The 22,214-nt window shown below is 44.6% G+C and overlaps 1 protein-coding gene across 1 annotated transcript in view; it reads left to right on the top strand.

Moving 5' to 3' along the window:
* Positions 1 to 1,204: 1,204 nt before the first annotated feature.
* Positions 1,205 to 22,214, top strand: part of fat3b (FAT atypical cadherin 3b) — a gene marked incomplete at both ends in the record, with an annotated part of 71,162 nt that continues 50,152 nt past the window's right edge. Inside the window, 8 exons of the mRNA XM_080013502.1 lie at positions 1,205 to 4,177; positions 4,283 to 4,417; positions 4,545 to 4,746; positions 12,616 to 12,734; positions 13,655 to 13,853; positions 19,487 to 19,548; positions 20,668 to 20,982; positions 21,571 to 21,781. Coding sequence (XP_079869628.1) covers positions 1,205 to 4,177; positions 4,283 to 4,417; positions 4,545 to 4,746; positions 12,616 to 12,734; positions 13,655 to 13,853; positions 19,487 to 19,548; positions 20,668 to 20,982; positions 21,571 to 21,781 — 4,216 coding nt within the window. The remainder of the gene's footprint in view (positions 4,178 to 4,282; positions 4,418 to 4,544; positions 4,747 to 12,615; positions 12,735 to 13,654; positions 13,854 to 19,486; positions 19,549 to 20,667; positions 20,983 to 21,570; positions 21,782 to 22,214) is intronic.

The raw sequence follows: 22,214 nt of genomic DNA on the forward strand, positions 1-22,214 counted from the left end.
CAAGCTACCGTAGCCCTAATAATAACAATAATAATAATAATAATAATATAAAAATGAAGCTTTCCACGGTTAAAATTTTAGAAATTGGAAATGTCAGGAGAGGACCGACTGCACCGCCACCGGGTGCTACGCTGGACTTGTCAGACTTCCGGGTGTTGTCCGATCGGGGCCGACGGCAGCCGGAACGTCCCGAGTGACGAGCTTCCGTCGGTCGGAGAGTGCCGGCCTCTTTCGGCTTTTTCCGGCGTCCCCCTCCGAAGCCGCCCGGCATTACCTCTCGTCCCCCAAAGAGCGCGCTAGGTCCGGTGAGCGACACCTGATTACCAGCGCGCATGAAACTTCCATCCAATTCCTCGATTCTGCATATCTGCCCTACGCGGGACCCCAACATGACGACACGCACCCCTTCCTTAAATAGTATGTATGCGCTTTTGTTACAGACGGAGAGGGTAGTTTAGGGGTTTAACGTGGAGTGTGTGGCGATTGGGAAGCGCCGCTCCGAGACGTCGCCTTCGTGGAATTGCTCACATTATATGCCCACAACACACGCACGGGGGGGGTCGAGTTTTCCCGGAGTGTGCGTCGCTTCGGATCCCTTCCCCTTTGACACGGCGTACTTTGGATAACTAGTGCATCTCTTCTCCGGGTAAGGTTGGAACGTGATCCATAATTTACGCGCGCATGTTGTTTTAATCCAGAGTAGGGTAGGAGGTTATAACAGAAGACGATCGCTGTTCAAATCGTCGTATAAGTTCGTCTACAGCGTGACAGGCATTTCTAACTAATGTTCATATTTCTATTCAGTCTCTTAAATCGTCGTTTTTCGTTTCACAATATTCTCATCGGGACATTTTAATCCTCGTCTAGGATTTATTTTAATACAGTGTACGTCAAGATTCAACTACTGTACTAATAATGGTAAGAAGTCATCTTTTGTTAAATCGATAAAACAGCTTTACTGTAGAAGTGCGTGGAATATTATGTTGGTAGTGCAACGGATGGTTGAAAATTCATTTAAGACTCAGGAAGATGAAACATATGACTGATCTTAACATGATAGATTATGACATTGTTTTTAAGTATTACCCCATACATTTTCATTGCCGCTTATATTAATTATCGCAAAAAAAAAGTACTACATTACCTACTAAATACAGATGTGATCTCTTTCTCTCTTTTTGACTTAGGATGACTGGGCAATGGGATGGTGATGAAGCCTAGTACTTTGGGCATCATGCTGCCTCTTTCTAGCTACTCCCTCCTCCATTGCGTCCTTTTTCACCTCTTCTCTCCCCTTCTCTCCCCGAGCCAAGCCCAGTACCTGCAAGAGCCTAGGGTTTGGTCCGGACTTCTTCTCTTCACTCAACCCTCATACAATGCCTCCATTTTTGAGAACTCTGCAGCGAGAACGTACGCCAAGAGCGAGGTCAAAATGGGCATCGTTCTTGCTCCACCTCGCTCCTTAGACATTAAGTACTCCATTGAGTCTGGAGATAGCGAGGGAGTCTTTCGGGCTGAGGAGTTTATAATGGGAGACTTTTGTTTCCTTCGTATACGCACTAATGGCGGCAGTGGTGCCATTTTGAACAGAGAGGTGCAGGACAATTACACATTGACGGTAAAAGCGTCTTCTCAAGGAGATCTTGAGGCCTTGGTTACTGTTTATATCAAAGTTCTGGATACTAATGATCTTCGGCCTCTCTTTTCTCCAACCACTTATTCCATTATCGTTCCCGAGAGCGCCCCTCTTGGAGCCAGTATCGGGCGTGTAACAGCTACCGATGCAGATCTGGGCTCTAATGGAGAATTCTACTACTTTTTCAAGACCAGAGTGGATCTCTTTGCAGTCCATCCAACCAGTGGGGTCCTCACCCTGACAGGCCGACCAAGGGAGGAGAAAGAGGAACGGTTTGAGCTGGAGGTGCAGGTGGTTGACAGGGGGTTAAAACTCTACGGGAACAATGGCATCAGTAGTACGGCCAAGCTGGTTCTGACTGTGGAGCGGGTCAATGTGTTTGCTCCTGTTCTCAATGTCGCTGCGCTCATTCCACCATGGCTGGATAAGGATCCGGTGTATGCCGTGGTCACCGTTGAGGACAAAGACGAGGGCGTAGCTGGGGATATAGAGTGGGTAACCATCATCGACGGTGACCCATTGGAACAGTTTGTGGTTGACAGAGCACCTGGTACTAATCAATACAGGGTTAAAACATCTGAATTTGTGGACTGGGATAAATTTCCCCATGGCTTTAACCTAACCTTCCAGGCCAAAGACAGGGGAATACCTCCAAAGTTTTCCAATATCCAGGTTGTTCAATTGTTGATAAAAAGGACAAAGCCAGTGGTGCCGAAATTTGAAAGAGATGTTTATAACGTAACACTTAGTGAAATAGCACCGCCTGGCACTATTGTAGACGTGGTGAAACTCTCCCCAACACCCTCGAGTGTCAATTACAGCTTCATCGCCCCCTCAGATCCAATATACTTTGATATAAACCCGTTGACTGGAGTTGTCATGACCACAAGTCAGTTGATAACAATATCCCAGGAGGTGGTGGAGTTAGTGGTGATTGATGTAGTTACTCAGCTACAAACTAAGCTCCGTGTCGCAATAGAGGATGCTAATGATAACGTGCCTCTTTTTACCAGGCCCTTCTTTGACATCGCCATCAATGAGAGCTTACCGCAGGACACCGTTGTCCTCGTGGTGTCTGCCATTGATGATGATAAAGGAGAGAATGGGTACATTTCCCACACACTCTCTGGTCTGCAGTCTGTCCCATTTACCATTGATCAGGACACTGGAGAAGTGAGGATCACAAGGGATCTGGACTTTGAGACTTCCACAGACACCTACACGTTTGCTGTGAGAGCCTCTGACTGGGGTTCGCCCTACAGAAGGGAGAACGAGGTTAATGTCACGATTCGCCTCATCAATATTAATGACAACAAGCCTCTCTTTGAAAGGGTTTCCTGTAGGGGGATGATAGCTCGGGATTATCCCTTAGACCAAACTATTGTAACACTTTCTGCAGTCGACATAGATGAACTTGGATTAGTGAGGTACCGGATCCTGTCTGGTAATGAACTGGACTACTTCACGTTGAACCCAGATACCGGGGCCTTGTCACTGAGAAGATCTTTAGCATCAGCTAATCCAAAGAGTGGGATATTCAACTTGAAAATAGTTGCGACGGATGGGGAGTTCTTCTCCGACCCTACATTTGTGAATGTGTCTGTTGTGAGGGGCAGGCTTCCTCCAAGGGGGTTTAGCTGCAAGGAGACCAGGGTGGCCCAGCGCTTGGCTGAAAAGATGCTCATCAAAGCTTCTGCTATGGCCGACCCGAAAATTGATGAGGGCTACACGGATGTTTTCTCTCAGAACAAACAGGCTCCACAGTTTGAGGCCCTTCCCAGTAGCATTCTGGTGAGGGAAGACCTTGCCGCCGGTGCCAGCGTCTTTCAAGTGAGGGCGCGAGACAGCGATACAGGCTATAATGGCCGCATTCTCTATTCCATATCACAAGGCAACAAAGACAACTGCTTCAACATTGACATGGAGAACGGTTTGATAACTGTGTTCCAGCCTCTTGACCGCGAGACATCAGATCGTTATTTCCTCAATATCACTATCTTTGACCAAGGCTTTCCTCAGATGTCAAGTTGGAGGCTACTGACAGTGATCATTGAGGATGCCAATGACAATGACCCCCAGTTCTTTCAGGACAGCTACTCCGCCCTCGTTCCAGAGAACTCTGCCATTGGCGTGGACGTAATCACTGTTGGTGCTTATGACAAAGATATGGGTTTAAATGGCAAGTTGTCCTACACGCTGCTCACAAGTGTCTCTCAGTTCGGCATGAACAGAGAGACTGGAGGTGTGTTCGTGGCCGGCCCGCTGGACAGGGAGGCCTTTCCGGCGTTTAGCTTGAAGATCGAGGCCAGAGACAATGCGGAGAGAGGCACCCAGAGATCATCGGTGACTACCCTCAGCATTTTAGTGGCCGATGTCAATGATTGCGCACCAGCTTTCGTCCCCGGTAGCTACAGCGCAAGAGTGCTGGAGGACCTTCCGCCATGGACCGTGATAACCTGGGTGGAAGCTCAGGACCCGGACCTTGGCGCCGGTGGGGAGGTCCGCTACTCCCTGATAAATGATTTTAATGGGACCTTCGAGGTACGTGTAGCTCTGTCTTTTGTATTTTTGCGCCTCGTTTATGACCGAAACAAAAGAGGCGCCATGTTTTCAGATAAAGAAGTGCTTGTAAATCCCATTGCGCAGGTGGATGCTGTGAATGGGATATTGAGAATTGGAAGGGAGCTTGACTATGAGAAGCAACAGTTCTACAACCTCACTGTGTTGGCTGCGGACAGAGGATCACCCAGCTTGGGCATCCAAACACAGGTTGAGGTTGAGGTGGGTAAGACACACGCACACACACACACACAGGCGCGCGCGCGCGCACGCACACGCACACACACACACACACACACACATTTCCCAGTTTTCTCAGTCTGAATAATCCCTACGTGTGTTTCCACAGGTGGTGGATGTCAACGAGAATCTGTACGCACCCTACTTCTCAGACTTTGCGATGAGAAGCTCGGTGAAGGAGAACTCTCGGGCAGGCACAAGCGTGCTGACAGTCAGCGCGAAAGATGACGACAGAGGGAGGGACGCTGCCTTGAGGTACTCTATCAGAGGAGGCAGCGGACTGGGCAGTTTCTCCATTGATGAAGAAACAGGTGTGGCACAAGATCAATTTTGAAGGAAATGTATGTAGAGTGAAAATCCAATAGCGATCTCGCGCCATGCATAGCAATGTCTCCATTCATCGCTAATAAGGGGAGATAATAAGCAATCAAAGTTTTCCATTTAAGCCGCAGATGAGCTGCTGTGCGCTCACGCACATCTCTGCTATCTTTTATTAGCTGTTATCTATTATCTATCTATTTTGTCGGTTTCTCACCTTCTCAATTTAGCTTTTCTTTTTCGCCCTTTGGGAATTTGTTCAGCCTCCGTGACACTATGTAGAGGCATTTGCTGAAGCAAAAAATACTGCCAAAGCAGCAACAGTCTGCATGGGGGTCATATGCTGTATATATATTTATATTTATTTATGGGTATGTGTTTGCACATTCTTTCGAGTGATTATGTACTGTATGTGACCTTTTGTGTGTGTGTGTGTGTGTGTGTGTGTGTGTGTGTGTGTGTGTGTGTGTGTGTGTGTGTGTGTGTGTGTGTGTGTGTGTGTGTGTGTGTGTGTGTGTGTGTGTGTGATGGGGTATGAGGGAGGGATGCAGATAAGTGGAAAGAGTGAGTTGGAGTCACAGTCAGTGTGGTGTTGGCACCTCACGTGGTTGGCTGTGTCCTGGGAGATCATTACTGTAATGAGGGCAGCGTTGCAGCTACAGTATAAGGGTAGTGGCTGGGCCCGGGGTGTGGCAGTTCAAGTGATCCAATCCCGCGTGGGCTCCGCACTCTCATGTATAGGAGATGTATTCCCACTTATGGAAAGGAACTTGACGTGCACGCCGCGTCAGCTATCGACGGTCATCACTTATTGCCTTCATCGGTGGCGATGAAGTTGTCATCGTATTGGACAGGAGCTCAAATTTCTCACGTCTTGAGCCCCAAAATGCGGATAGAGTCGTTTTGGTTTCGAGATTCTTTTGACGTAGGATTTTGAATTGATGTAAAAAAAGAAAAAGGACTATCATGATATGTTTCAACTTCATGCAAGATTCTTTGTGACAATATTTTTTTTGCCTTTTTTCCCCTAGTAACAGCCCACGCCCAGAAAGAAAGTAGTTTTGATGGATGATGAAATGAAAGGATATGCCTTGATTTAAAACAGCTCATAATATATAGATAGATAGATACTGTAGATACAGTATATAGATACTATAGATAGATAGATAGATAGATAGATAGATAGATACTTTATTCCTCCCTGGAGGGAAATTGCAACTTGCCAGCAGCCCACATCAAAAACAATCAGTAGTAATAATTACAAACACTGGAATAAAAATATAAAAATGAAAAGTGGCAATATCTCGGTAAAAAGTGAAACATACATTAAACCTTACCTATTACACACTAAAAAGTGACAGAAATTAAGTTGATAAAAAAAAACTATATTTTCTCAAAAATTCTGTGATTCATATGATCCACAGCCTAACACATGTTTCCACCCTTAGTTATTTATTTTTATTGGTTTTGACCGCCTCCGCTCACACGTCCCTTCTGTACGTGCCTTGTCATGGAAGCCCTGACTGACCTTTAACTAGGTTAATTAATATTGACTGTATCTGAGAGAGGGAGAGAGAGAGAGAGAGAGACAGACAGAGAGAGAGAGAGGGAGACAAGAGAACGAATCAGTGACAGAATATAGACTTCCACAGACAAATTGAGTCAGATGTACAGTAAATAAAGTACAGAATCAAATAAAAACAGGGAGAGAAGGTGAGCGAAAGAGAGAGAGAGAGAGAGAGAGAGAGCTGCAGGACCCCTGTGGCATTTAGTAGCACTGGGTTTGAAATCTGACATCGAGCAAAAACCTTCAGAGCGTGTGTCGACGTTTCAGAGGAAAATCCCTTCGAAAAGATTTCAATTTTTTTTTTTTTTTTTTTCGAAAGGAGTTTGGGAAGGCCCCGGCCCTGGCAAAGACAGGGGGAGAGGGAAGTGAGGAGATCAGATGAAAGGCTAGAGGGTACACACAGCACACCGATCAGAAGAGCGTAGGAGTCCCTTCACCGTTTCCATCGACCGTCGTTAAAGATCGTTTGAACGTTCGATCCTTTTTTCTTTTTGTTGAAAATACTTTTGCGCTGACAGTTTTATTTTTAAATTTTTTTTTTACGGGGTCAGATCAAGAGGCGGTGACACCGCAGTGAGGCGGTTATAAATCGTTTTACTCTCGAAGTGGTTCTCCTTGGTTTTTCCTATCCTTTAGTCGTATAAGGCAGGCTACGTTCACACTGCAAGCCTTAGTGCTTAATTTGTATTTTATTGCTCCGTTCCGATTTTTTTTTGTTTGGCTGTTCACGTTATTTTTTAAATGTGGCCAATATCAGATTCCAGTGTGAATGGGTCGTAAAAGTAAAAGTCGCATCAATTCTGATTTGACTGTTCAGACTGAGGTCGCAATGCAAAAAACCAGACCTGTGTCCAATTTATTACCACCTATGAAAGTGGCCCAATTCCGAATTGAAAAGATCAGATTTCGTGTGATTTGTGCTGTTCACATTGTCACGAAAAAACAAAAAACAGATCAAATATGAGCAAAAAAAATGGGATTTGGGCCACTTTATCCTGAAGTGTGAACATAGCCATAGATACTGAGGTGGAAAATTCCAGATCCAGAATGTCCTGCCATGTTTTCACTCCAGCTAGCTGATTCCCCCATCAGTAGGACCTCTGGGTCCCTGCTCATCAGAAAATCCACACGGTTGACTCAAAATCCCAGAGTGGATTTTTGGATGGATGGATGGGTGGATGGATTGTTGGATGGGTGGATGGATGAGTGGATGGGTGGATGGATGGATGGATGGATGGATGATGGGTGGATGGATAGGTGGATTATGGATGGATGGATAGATGGATGGGCACATGGATGGATGATAGATGGATGGATGGGTGGATAGATGGGTGGATGATCGAAGGATGATAGATAGATGGGTGGATGGATGGGAGGATGGATGGATAAAAATAAACAACAAAAAAAATAAAAATTCAAAAGACCGAAATAATTAAAGTTAATTTTCAAAAATACAAAATATACTCTCCTATAAACAGTGAAGCAGAAAGATAAACCTAAGATAGAAACGGTGACATACAATAAACCTGAAAATTACAATAAAATATAATAATCCTTAAACAAGCCAGTAAACAAAACGTTAAAAAGCCTATAACATACACGCCTGTATTAACAAATTCACATTCTGGCGGTTGTGCAAATGTTTTTTCATTTTTTCGTTGTTTGCTTTTTAAATGGGGGGAAAAAGGGCAGGGAGTAGGGGAAAGCCAGAAGAAACATGAATGCCCAAGCACCGAAATGGTTTTAAAATTTGTTTTTATTTTTATTTTTATATATTTTTTAAAGGAGACATTAACGCTCTCCCGGCCCCAGGCGCCGTTTGGGAAGAATTCCCCCCTTAACTTCCCGTGCCCGGCGCTCCTTCTTTAATGCAGAGTTGGCCCATCTTTGATATTTTGACGGGTGTTTTTGTTTGTTTTTATTTATGTATTTTATTTTTGCCGTTTTCTCCCCGTGACTCGTTCCCGGGCCGAGGGGAGAAAAAGCATCCGGGCTATCTATCATGAAAGGAGCAAGATTGTCTATGGCTTAAATCCTGAGCGCTTGTGTACTTTGAACGAAAAAATTGGTATTCTCGCCGCTCCTTGGGGGCAAAGCAAGCCCAGCAATTTCTCATTGGGCAGCTGTCAGAAGCCAGCGCTCCTCTATTAGGGCGGGGGGCCGGGCGGGACGCCAGCCAGCTGCGGGACGTGTCACGGTCAAGATTAAGCCTTATTTCACTCACACGCACACATTTCCTTAAAAAAATAGGAACTTTTTCTACATTTATTACACCAAATTTAAACCAAAAAAAGAAGCTCCTGTTGTCGTCCTTGCGGAGCTGCCCGCTCGGTCAGTCTGGCGATACGCGGGGAAAATTCATAGCTAATTTTTACCAAAGAGAGGGGGGCGAGCCGTAAGGCGGCGCGGGTAGATTGCGCGAACATAATAAGGGACATATTTACGCAAAAATAAATAAATAAACGGGTTGCAAAAACATAAATGCAGTGGAAAATAAATGACAAAATAAGCAACGTAGGGTCCAAATAAAAATGAGGTCAAAATATCTGAAACGGGGTTCAACATAAAGACAACGAGACGCGCCAAGCGACACAGGAGGGAACATATATACAGTGGGGCCAAACCAAAATGGACACAAGAGGGGCGACAAACATCGCAAACATTGTTAAACAGCGCACTCAATAACACATGTTGCACATGCTTAATAAATGCTCAATAAACACAGCAAAAACATTCATCTATATGGAGGATTACTGTTGAAGTAAACCAAAAAATGAAACACCAGCCCCCATGGGGTGGAGCTGAATGGATTCCTGCGCAGCTCGTCAGCGCCTCTACTCCACGCAGCTCTGGAGTCCCCGTCCCGTTAAAGCAGCCAAGATGGCGCCCGACGCCGCAGGTAATTTATAGACGATGAATTTAATAACTTCAACCAAAGTCCTCGATAATCGATAATAATATGTACGTCATGTGAAACAAAACCTGTGTGTCATTAGGACGTGTTTCAATGTGTCTGTGCATTATGAACGTGGTGTGTTCAGTTGATAATAAATTCGAGCTTAATCTGAGCGGCTGTGGGTGCAACCATCACACCAACGAAATGAAATAAGATACAGATTCGCGGGTATTTAAATAGGAGACCTCGAAATCTTAAATAACAAACTGCGATACATATTACTTCTCGTTGGTGTGTGTCTGTGTGTGTGTGTGTGTGTGTGTGTGTGCGCGTGTGTGCGCGCGTGCTCTATTTGTTGTGAGAATGGACACTGTCAAATCCGATTTGCAGTGAAGTCACAGAATTGCGTCTGTTGGTCTTGGAGTTCAAAGTGGTTTTTAAAAAGCAGGCTCTGTTTTCCTCCATCTCTCTCTCTCTCTCTCTCTCTCTCTCTCTCCATCTCTCTTTATATCTGTCAAACAGAGATGGGATGTGGTTTGAAAAGGACACGCTCAAGGACGGCAGAGCAGGAATTGGGGGGGAGGGGGGAGGTAGCCATGGCGGCTTCTTGGTCACCACATTATGTGAGACACACACACACACACACACACACACACACACACGTCCACGGCGGTCATAGTAAAGCGGAAACTTGATCGTACGTTTGTAAAAAAATACACCGGGCCGCATAGGAAAGGACAAAAGTTAGCGTGAACTGCTTGCCGGTGATTTTTGGGTGTGTCGAGTGTAACGGTCACGTACGAGAGTGCCGCTTAGCTCCTTACCGCTCCGTCCAAGGAAGGAATTTCACTTTAAATTGACACGACTAAACTCTCGGGCTGGCTTTGCGTCCAATGTATAATCACATCGGACAGTCGGACCCCTCTCCCCTCCCCCCTCTTAGTGGCCGTCGGATGAACTGCGTCTGGGTTTCGCGTTCCGAATTGGCAGTTTTTTTCCCCCCAGAACAACAGCGAGTGGTTTGTTACAGTAAGCCAGACATTTACCATGCTCCACGAATGAGTTTAAAACTCCCTTTATTTTAGTTTTCCAAGTGCGAAAAAAAAAAATACACACAATTCACTCGGCTAAAAATCGATTTGATATGTTGACACACAACGTTAACGTGAATTACCTAATTATTTTGAAGAAGGTGACTTGTTTACTTACCTTCAAGCCCAGTTCCAATGGGAGACGTGACGTGTCAGACAGACGCTGTTTTGCCGGAGCTGATAGATTTGAACACATCTTGGAGCCTCGATCGGACACGGAAATTCGGCGCCGCAGCACGTCGTAGCTCTTCACGTGCGGAATCAACTTTCCATAGGAATGAATGGACTTCCGGTTTGTTCTTGCCGTTTGCATGTTCGGTGTGAAGCAGGCTCTACAGCGGCTTATACAGGGTAACAGATAAACTTTGCATTATTTTTTACTGTTGTTTTTTTTACTATTTTGAGAATTATTTGGGAATGGCTTGGAGTAGTTCAAGACTAATAATTTGAGACGGATAATTCAAGAGAAATGATGTGAAAGTGATTGAAAATGATTTGTTTAGGAATTCATCATGAACCTTCAAGGTGTATATGGGTGTATATGATCCCTTATTTATTATCAAGTAATTACTTATTTCTATTAAATGCGCTTGTTTGCTTTTTAAAAAGTATTATTACTCTTTGATTGATTACTCTCAACTCTATTTTTCTTTAATCCAGCAAAGTAATGTTGACCACAATTTAAAAATACCAATCGAACAGATCTAATGACATCTACCAGGTAAGAAGTTTTATAAATACACACGTAAATCGATAGTTTGGTAACGTCGAACCACTACAGAGTGACCGAGTCTACACTGCACACTGGACACAGCCCAACTGGACATTCTCTGAATCTGTATCTGTACATTTATAGTTTATAATATGGTGACGTCATAAGGTGTCTTGCTGTAAATCTCATCTAGTTAATTTTAGAACAAGTAATGATAGTAATGATGACGTGTGACATCATCAAGACACGTCACACGTCTCTTTAACCAAGACACACTGAATATATTTTAGGTTAAAGTTTTCGGTTTTTCATTAATATCTGCTCGGTATGTGGATTGATTTGGATGACATTTAAACCACAAGATCCTTGTGACATATCGGTTTAAACGACACCTCAACCGTATTCGTAGCTAATGACGAAGTATATCTTCCAGATAATTTTAGGGGTTGGACATATTTCGGCGTGAAATGCATTGGCTCATCTCTGTAACATCGATCTAAATTTGGTCGGTTTGACACTAATATCTGCTCCGTATGTGGATCGGTGTGGATGAAACTTCCTACCACGAGGTCTTTGCGACAGCGCGGTTCAAACAAGATGTCAAACGTGTTCGTGTATTATGTAGAAGTTGGAGTTCCAGGTAGTCTTCAAAATTCCGAGAACGGGCTGGATCCCTAAATCATTACTCACTAACAAAAGCCATTAATACTGTTTCAAGTGATAAGTTGTTTCTTGTAGGTAAAGAACAAAAAATCATGCATCACTCTCATCTTTGAGTAATTTTATTTGTAAAATGAGGAAAAAGCATGACACACTCTGCGCCCGCATTGAAGTGATGCAGACCCTATCTAGACATGACACGAATGAACATCAAACCTTGTGGTGACTTCTGTGTGTGTGTGTGTGTGTGTGTGTGTGTGTGTGTGTGTGTGTGTGTGTGTGTGTGTGTGTGTGTGTGTGCAAGTTTGACATGTTTATTTGTATGTATGTGTGTGTGTGTGTGTGTTTCTTCTTGTGTGTGTGTGTGTGTGTGTGTGTGTGTGTGTGTGTGTGTGTGTGTGTGTGTGTATGTGTTTGGTGTGTGTGTGACCGTGTGTGACCGTGTGTCTTGTACATGGTCCTCGATGACTGATTTGTGAGATGAAAAAGTGAGTTTTGTTTGTTCTTCAAGGGGTCTCCGCATTTGTCCACTACTCACCTTCCTTGAGGCCACTACATTCACACCCCCACTGAGTGACCGAGGGTGTGTGTGTGTGTGTGCGTGTGTGTGCGTGCGCGTGTGTGTGGGTGTTGTGGAGTTCAGGGTTCTACACTTTGCACTCAGGAAATAGCAGTGAAAGCAGTTTGGTCAGCTGTGATTAGCAGCAGAAAGGCTGAGGCGCTGAAGGTGAAAGGCGCTAAAGGTGACCACGCGCCGCCTCCAACATCTGTGAATGTCACAGGAGCCGGAACACAAAGTTTACTTTATATTTTCTGTATTTGCCTTTGCCGAGACTCCTGACTGGCTGCGGATTGTGCTGTTGAAAAGACGTAGGCTCAATCTTGAAATCAAATATTTATAAATCAATTTTTTGATTTGTCTCGCTACTCCCACAGGAGTGGTTTACACCACCGGCATCCTGGACTGTGAAAGTAAGGACTCCTATTGGCTGACGGTCTACGCCACTGACAAAGGCGTCACGCCCCTCTCGGCTTCGGTCGAAATCTTCATTCAGGTACCAACATTTAACTACCCATGGGACAGAATGCTTCATATATTTAAAAAAGTTTTTTTTTTTTTTTGCATTGATATTTATTAAATCGATTATCATCTATTATCACACTTCTCTGTGGAGTAAATACTCAATTCTGATTGGTCAATAACTTAGGGTTTTATTTTTTGGGGCAAATAGTTTCCTTAGTTGCTGCAGTGTTAGCTGTAGCCATCCTGATCACCCCGTCGGGGGTTAATTTGCTGTGCTGGCTGCACATTATCCCTTACTCATCTACATAGCTGCTCCATACAGGTAGATTTGATACACAATCTTAATGAATAAAAAAATATTGTTTTCATATTGGGAAGCCTGTGCTACCTCTTCAATATCGCTCTCAGTTGTCACATCGTGCAGGTTTAAAGAAGAAAACCTTTTGAGCCAAATGATGATAGAAATTTCACTGCAGGATTGGGAAGAATCGTACATAAAATACTGATCTGTTATCATTGTGACTCGTATTCTTTTCAGGCTGCATCATGTGTTTTTTTGATGGTTGGACATTTGCCCTGACTTTCAGGATATGGGTGGACATACCATATACAGTATGTCCGACATACACGGTATAGCAGAAAGTAGAGCGATAACAACGGAATTGAACTCGACTTCTTTCCTTTTTTCAGGTAAAACTTTAGCAGCTTCCAGCTCCATTAGAGCACAATTGGTTCTCCTCACACCAGCGCGGTATGGAGAGTCAATAATCTATTTGTCAACTCAAATACCAGGACTATAAATAAAACTCAGACACGAGGACTTGTTTTTTTTTTTTTTTCCTTTCCCAAAATCCTCAAGCCATGCTGTAATATTTATCGAGTCCCTCTGCTGCTGTCGCTCTCCGTTATTTCATTGCTCCCACTCTCGCTCGTTTTGTTTTTTTTCGCCAGGTGGAGGACGTCAACGACAACGCGCCCCTGACCTCTGATCCCATCTACCACCCGGTCGTCATGGAGAACTCCCCGAAGGACGTGTCGGTCATCCGCATCCAGGCGCAGGACCCCGACATCACGGCCATGCCCAGCCGCCTCAGCTACCGCATCACCGCCGGCAACCCTCAGAACTTCTTCTCCATCAACCCCAAGACAGGTGAGACAGGCACGCAGAGCAAATCATTCCCAGTCATTACCATTCCAAAATGCAAATAAAATTGCCTGTCCGACATAATTGACACCAAAGATGGCACGATAGCACCTAGTATTTCCCGATAGAGATATGGATACCAATGCCGATAACGATGTTTTTGTAGGAGGAGGTAGAGCGGGTCGTCCAGTAACCAGAGGGTTCCTGGTTCGATCCCCGCACCTCCTGGCAGCACGCCGAAGTGAGCAAGACGCTGAACCCCTAACTGCTCTTGTTGAGCAGGTGTGCGCCTTGCATGGTTGCTGCCATCAATGTGTGAATGTGTGTGTGTGTGTGTGTGTGTGTGAACGGGTGAATGTGAGGCGCATATTGTAAAGTGCTTTGAGTGGTAGCATGATTAGAAAAGCACTATATAAGCAGTCCATTTATTATTTAAGGGAATAGTTCGGATTTTTTTAGGTTTACCCCTGTTTTATACACACCCCTCATATATTACAAAGGGTAGGTCCCAGCCTTTTCTCGGGAGGGATGGAGCCGCAATGAAATGTAGTGGGGGATAAATGCCGAAATCTGCGTTCAGTGCAAAGATTCACTCCACATTTCAGACAGCAATGATGCCACAGCAGTCTGACTTGGCAAAATTGGAGGAGTTTGTGGAAGGCTCTGTCCACAGACACAGGTGCAGGGAGAGAGACGGAGACTTCCTGGCAGTGAGGCGCCGACACGGCGTTTTTTTTTTTTTATTATAATCAAACAACAAAAAGGCTCGCTGGCATAGAATATAAATCAGATGGCTCAGGGTGCGACATCGTCCGTTCCGCAATCTGGTCCGCAGACTCACGGCTCCTGCACCACGCCATCCTTACTGCAGGTCAACAGCACATAAGAAAACCCTCCCAGCCGACCCGGCCCAGTCGGCGCCGGCGGGCTGATCGGGCCGAGCCGGAACAGCTGCGCCGGGGCGGGAGGAAGCCCGTGCTGTAACCCGCAGACCCCGGCTTAACCACGCCTCCTCGCCTGCCAGAGAGTTTGTTCTGAAAAAATCCGCTTTTTGCGAAATTCCGGGTTTGCTGGCGCAGTTTTACATTGCTGCGCTGCAGCGCCGGTGTTACACCCAAATCGGTGACCTGCCAAACTGCTCCCTGTATCAGAAAGCACCGTGCTCAGACGGCTCAAACTGCACACCTCACTACATTACAGGGAGAAATGTCTAACCAACAACTTAAAACCACTGCTTTATTTTACTTAATTAAAACAGATCCCCCCAAAAAAAGGCCCGGAAATATAACTTAAATTACGATTTTGTGCAAAATGAGAGCATTTAAAACCAAATATATATTTAATATACACTGTTATTTTCATGTCTCACTATCACATATCACACCTACTTTACTTACTCTTTATATTTTGTGAGTGTTAGTGTGAGCGGATCAGTCCCAAACTATACCAGTCATCAGATCGGTGCCATCTATAATTTGCACACATGTAATATGACTCCCTAAAAATGGCCACAACTCTAACTGATTTGTTGTTTTTTGACATGTCTCAAGTGACATGTCACAACCGAGGAGGAATGCATGTAAGAAAGTGTGCCATCATCCACTGCAGACAAGTTATTCCAAAACAACTAATAGGCTTTAGTGCCCACATGGAGAATTCTGGGGACTTTATCGCCCACAGAGAGAAAAAGACAGAAGCTTGTTGTCGAGACGTCAGTGTAATATACAGCTGCAATGAAAGAGTTGCCATTCTCCATATTACAAGTCAGTGTCCCATCAAAATGATTCTTAAGCTGTTACTTTAAGATAAAAAAAGTCTCTTTAATCCAGAAACAAAAACTTTTAATCCGAAAACAATTTCTCAGAAATTCAGTCACTTGAATCTGAAGCAATAGAATTTGCTGTGAGATTGTTTTCAAATACCAAGGTATCATACCATATGAGTACAACAGTAATACTACAATATTTTAATTTGCATGTGAAAGGGATAAATCAGACATATGGTTTTCAGAAAAGAAAACATGTATCTGATGCCACAGATATTGTATTCTAAAATAATATTTTATTTTAAAATTGTTTTTTTTTGGCTAATAAGTGTTATTCAATCATAAAAGCCCAAACCTCTCTTTGGGGAACACCTGCCATTCCAAGTGTCAGTTCCATTTCGAGCAAAACCTTATTCAGTTGAATGAAGTATTGACTGAGGCTTGGCTTGTTATGTTAACTTGTTTGTTGATGGTCAAAGTTCAGTTATTCCACCAATGACCACTGCATCCAGTATAACAACAATCAGTACAAGATGAATGGATGGATGGATAGATAGATAGATAGATACAGTAGATAGATAGATGGATAGATAGGCAAAAATAATAAAGCAACGGGATAAAAAATAAATGGAGAAAATGGCAATATATGGAAGATGGTTCCCTGAAAAATAACAGAAAAGCAATAAAAAGTGTGTGTGTGTGTGTGTGTGTGTGTGTGTGTGTGTGTGTGTGTGTGTGTGTGTGTGTGTGTGTGTGTGTGTGTGTGTGTGTGTGTGTGTGTGTGTGTGTGTGTGTGTGTGTGTGTGTGTGTGCACGCGTGTGCGCGTGTGTGTGTGGACATGTACGTACACACCACAGTTACAGTCAGAAATGTGTACCAAATAATCCCGCTACAGTGTGTATATATTATAGTGACCCATAATTCGGAAAGAACTGCTCATATATAATAACTAATAATGCAAAGCAAAACAGTGAACCAAAATTTTTAATTATAAATTATATTTTATTATAATGTTTTTATTTATTGTTGTGACTTTGTACTGAGATGGTGGTGGTTTATGGGTAAATTATTATTTTTTTACTTAATTAACATGTTAACAAGAGGAAACCTGTTTCAGGATGAACCGGTGGAGGAGAACGACTCTTTAAGACATTTGTTTTGTGTGTCATGGGGTGAAAGCCTGTTTGACTTTGTCTATATACTGACATGTGTTTAACAGCATGTATGTGTGTGTGTGTGTGTGTGTGTGTGTGTGTGTGTGTGTGTGTGTGTGTGTGTGTGTGTGTGTGTGTGTGTGTGTGTGTGTGTGTGTGTGTGTGTGTGTGTGTGTGTGTGTGTGCACGCGCACCTCGGTTCGGGTTAGTTTTGAGCGCGGGCATGTGGCCACCAGGGACCGTCCACAGCCATCTGAGCCTCGTTGTCGTTCTCTGGCAAAATAATAATATAAAAAGAAAAAACCCACACCAAACAAATTTAAAGTGCCACAGCGTTTTGTCACATCGTACTGTCATACGGGCCGGGGAACATCTCGGCGTCGAAGACCATCCCTGGCGGCCCCCTAAATAAATGTTTTGCACGTTTTGCACTTTGTCGTGCCACATCCACGACATCCGACCCACTGGAAGCGTGACCGTGATAGATTTCGAGGCACCGCAACAGCTCTCAAGTCGTGTTAGCGTGGTTCAAAAAAATGAGTTTGACAGCCCAAGCTGCCGTCTTTTGGGCGTGCGAGTGAGGGTGTTGACGTCCGGGCGTCGGAGGCAGCGTGTCGTGGAGAAGCGTTTGTGCAGAGGTGGTAGCTTGTGTCTGACCTTTCTATGCATCACTATTGAACTGTAAGAGAGTGTTGGAGTTGGCTCCCCCGCCCAAGGGCGATCCGTGTACTGCATGTATTTTAAGTATTAGAGTCGCCGGCCATGATCGATTATGCGCCAAGGTTTTTTGGTCGTTTTTTTTGGCAGCATCAAGTTAGAACGCAGTAAATTTCCACACAGCCGTTATGGAGATTTGAGATGGGCCTATGGACTGTGGGCTGGCTTTTATTAAGTTATTCATTTCACTGCATTTAATTCCCCATTTTGTTTCGGCAAGGCCAATTTCTTGGTAGAGCTGTTTTCAAATGAGAAATTTATAGTGCTTCACATAGGGCAGGGTATTGTTAAAAATACTAGGACCAATAACAGAACTCTTGAGCTGATACCAATACCAATCCAGTACTTTATTCGATACCTTTGTTTTCAATTATACCCGTCATGTGAATGGAAGCATTCAGTTGCATAAATTGCCACCACTCCTCCGCATCCAAATTATTTTTACACAAATACCATTTGAAAGTGCTCAAATTATTGAAATATTTATTGAATAACTGTACAAAACTGTACACTTAAGTATTTGGGGAGTGTACTTTTAAATAAATAGCCAGTACAGGAGGAATTATTACAGTGAGGAGAACCTCTTTCACTGTTCATAGGGACATCAGTTGTTTTAGGTCCTGTTATTGCCTGTTGTTTTGCGAACCTGTCTTTTAACAGAATGTTGTAGCTGCTGCTGCTGTGGGCCAATAACACGTTGCATTTAATGGAAGAATGCTTGCGGTGATTAGCTGCGAGCAAAACCATACAAATAGTCATTTATCTCTAGACCTGGGTACAAAAAGGATTACATGCGGCATTGTTTGACTGAAGAAGTTTCAGTACTACTTGTAATTGGGTTATTTCAATTGATACATTAAAGGTATTGAGTACCAATACCCAGCCCTAGCTACACACAAGATATGAAATGCATTGTACAAAAACAACACCGGAATAAAAAGCTAACTACAGATAAGAAAAGACATCATGAAAAGCAATTCAAAAACGATTATTTTACTGGCTGATTGCCAACGTGAAAAAATTGGCTTGATTATCTTGTTGCTTGTACGCCGGTTTAGTTGTGTAATATGAGTTCTGAACTGAGGATAATTGATTTGTTTCAGTTGTTGTTTTCATATTCCGAGTTCAGCATGGAGGCTTCTGCCGAACAGGCTCCTCCGCTCTCACATGTAGCACGTGACTACGCCGCCGTGTATATTTCCTCCTAATTTGCTTAATCGAAGTTAGCCTGCATAGCCAGCTCAAGGTGACACTGTGTGTGTGTGTGTGTGTGTGTGTGTGTGTGTGTGTGTGTGTGTGTGTGTGTGTGTGTGTGTGTGTGTGTGTGTGTGTGTGTGTGTGTGTGTGTGTGTGTGTGCGTGTGCGTGTGCGTGCGTGCACCACAGTTACAGTCAGATGATACGTACCAAATAATCCAGCTGCGGAGGTACGCCTCGTTGCACTGAATCAAAAACGTCACAGCACTCTGGTGCGTCCAATCTTATTGTGCTACATACAGGTCCGTGTTTGTTATTTTTTGGGAAATACGCAGAACCATGTCAATAATTTTTTGCTGCAGAATTAAAAAAGAATTGTGGGAGTGTATCCTTGTCTGAGTGTGCGTAATCGACAAGAGTGCCTTTTCTGAGTCCATAGGTATTTAACCGACTGCCGGTTCTCATGTCATGTCCCATCACGTCCAGCCGTGGTGTGAACAATGTGCTTCAGATCAGAGCTAATATTGATGGCTCACGCGCACTCCTCCCATCCCGGTGCCAGATCAGCTAATTAACCCACAGATATATAGTACGACACTGGAAGCTTCGGGCTGTGTCCATCTGAGCGATCAAAACGGTCCGGGAACACAGACATTGAACGTATCAGTAAAGATGATTCGGGGCGGGAAGCGTTTAAATGGTCAATGCAAGGTTCCAGCTGATTCCAGTCGAAGGTAAATTTTGAATCCCAAATGGGCCTGCTAGCTCTCCGAGTGTAATTTATTGTTTTTCACTCACTGTTCAAGGACTGATCACAACAACCGCCAGAAAGCTGGACAGAGAGCAGCAGGCAGAGCACTTCCTAGAGGTACAGTATAACCCAACCATTATTATTATTTATCTGGCCCTGCCACCTGTCCACGGCTCAGTACAAACATGGAGAGAACGGGCGACCCGGCCAGACCCCAAACGCATCATGGACGGCCGCAGTTTTAGAATTTTTCTAAATGTAATCATACATCATCGGTTATCTCCTCTTGTCAGAACGGAGTGGGGAAGGGGAAAAGAAATCCCCGACATCGGATGCAGAACGCTTGTGATAACCAATAACCTTCTGCCTCCTGCATGCAGATGAACTTCATAATGAGAAATTCTCTGCTTTTCAGGGGGGAAAAAAAAACCCCGAAACGAATTCTCGGCAAGCTTACTTCCATCCACCACCACCACCACATATTAAATTGCGTCGCATCTGTGTACAAGCGGCGCAGCAACCCCTCCACGTACAAGTGTGGAATAACTTTCGGATTTTTCGAGTTGTCCTCTCCAGCTCGCACAATCACTTCCGTCCTTGTGTCTGTTTGACTCTGTTGATTTGGAGGGACGAAAACATCATCTTAATAAGATCCGTGCCTCAGACGACACACCGACCAAATAACAAATAATCTTGGGAAGCAAAAGAAGTTATAGGAAAAACCCAAGAGAGCGTGGTGTTGAATGTCACAAGACTCTATACTTTTGATTGCACACCCTCAGACTTGGAGTCTGTTTTTTTCTTTGTTCCCTTGGTCTGGAGCCGACTAGTCAAACAAATCCGGCTGTCTGTCGGTTGGCGGGGGGGGGTGTAAGAGATGCGATTTTTAATAGGAATATCAGTCTTCCACCCTGCGTGCCACCCTGCACGTCAGCCCCGAGCAGAGCGGCTGCGATTAAGAGTCCAGTGAACGGGCGAGTCTGGTGGTCACCCTGATCCGGTGCCATTGACCGCTGATCAGTCCTCTGTGGCTGCCTCCGGGTGATCAATAACACAAAGAGTTCCCTCGTGAGTCGGGCTCCACGTGGCTTTGCCAGGCGGGGGGGGTGGGGGGGGGGGGCTGGGTTTTTGTTTTGGCTGTGATCCCCTGGCTTTGTGCTGCCAGAGATGATCTGTATTCAAGAGCCAGGGGGTGTGTGAGGTAGAGTGTTGTGTGTTTTGCATTTTCTTTTTTAGGTGACGGTAATAGACGGCCCCGTGACGACCCGCCAGTCCACCGTGTGGGTGATAGTTCACATCGAGGATGAGAACGACAACCCTCCCACCTTTCCGGAGACCACCTACCGCATCAGTCTGCCCGAGAGGGACCGCAACAAGCGCGGCGAGCCCATCTACCGCGTCTTCGCCTACGACGCCGACCAGGGAGCCAACGGCAACATCACGTACGCCATCGTGGACGGCAACGAGGGCGAAAAGTTTTCCATCGACCCCCGGACGGCCATGGTGTTGATGAAGAAGATGGTCACAGCGGGAAGCTTGGACGTCATCACGGTGGGTTTCGTGCCCCCAATTTGATCACCCTAGTCCTCAAAGTGACGATGGAGCATTAAAGGGAGCCATAGCAAACTACAACTACTTTGGCAAACGTGTCTCCTCCTCCACGACCCCACGTGAAGTAGTATTGCTCGTGGTGAAATTGTGTAACCGCCAGGGCTTACACTCTACTTAGCCATTCTGAACTGCTGAGGGCCTCTTTCATCAGGAAGTATCAGATAACTTAATTATTGGCGCAATGCCATTTAATGTATTATTGTACAGGCTTTATGGCTTTATGGCTTTATGGCAGATCAGCCAATTAACCTTTGATTTATTGTTCAGATGCACAAAGAGTTCAGCTATTATAAAAGTGATTAATTATCAAGGCCAAGGCTGACAACCATGGAACATAAATGATGAACAGTATTTAGGTTTTTATTCTAACTAATCTCGGCACCAACTTATGTAGCCTGCACAGATATCTACCGCTTATTTCTGGGAATTTGCTTTGACTACGCTGTTTAGATTGGTGATGGACAATGAAAGTTTTCGTTAGCAAGTTAGGCAGCAGATCTGAACTCTTGTCTTTGGCTGACGCTCTAGATCAAGGCGGAGGACAGTGGGGATCCTCCCTTGTGGTCCACGGTCAAACTCCAGATAGAGTGGGTCCGCAAGCCTGTCCCCTCGCCGCTGCCCCTGCTGTTTGCTCAAAGGCACTACAACTTCTCTGTCTTGGAGACGGCCTCCGTGGCTCAGCCGGTGGGAGTCGTCTCCGTCCGCCAGTCCAGCACACCTGTCTGGTTCGATATCATAGGTGAGAAAAACAGTGTGTAATAACAAACTATGCAAGGCGTAATGTGCGGCCAGTCGGCCGTTATCGCAAACTAACCCCAGACGGGGTGTTCGGGGCCACGACACAAAGCGGAGGGGTCTCTATCACTCTGAACGATGGTTATTTTGCGAAAATGTCTGGCTGGCTTCACATCATCCCGCTTATTACACGGCTACTTATTAAATATAAGCATACATTTAGACGGAATATGGATTTGAATAGATTTACAAGCTAGTACGCCTAGTTTAAAAGCTTCTGCTAAGAAACATAGCTGTAGCTAACACTGCACCAATGTGGCAAACCACTCACCATACAAGAAGAACCTTCTGTACGTATGGCAAACCTAGCTACTGTTATTAATGTAAAATTGTACATATCCGCATTCATCTTGTCAAGTCTTCCATTGTAGTTTCTT

Source organism: Zeus faber, assembly GCF_960531495.2.
Source record: "Zeus faber genome assembly, chromosome: 14".
Classification (NCBI taxonomy): Eukaryota; Metazoa; Chordata; class Actinopteri; order Zeiformes; family Zeidae; genus Zeus; species Zeus faber.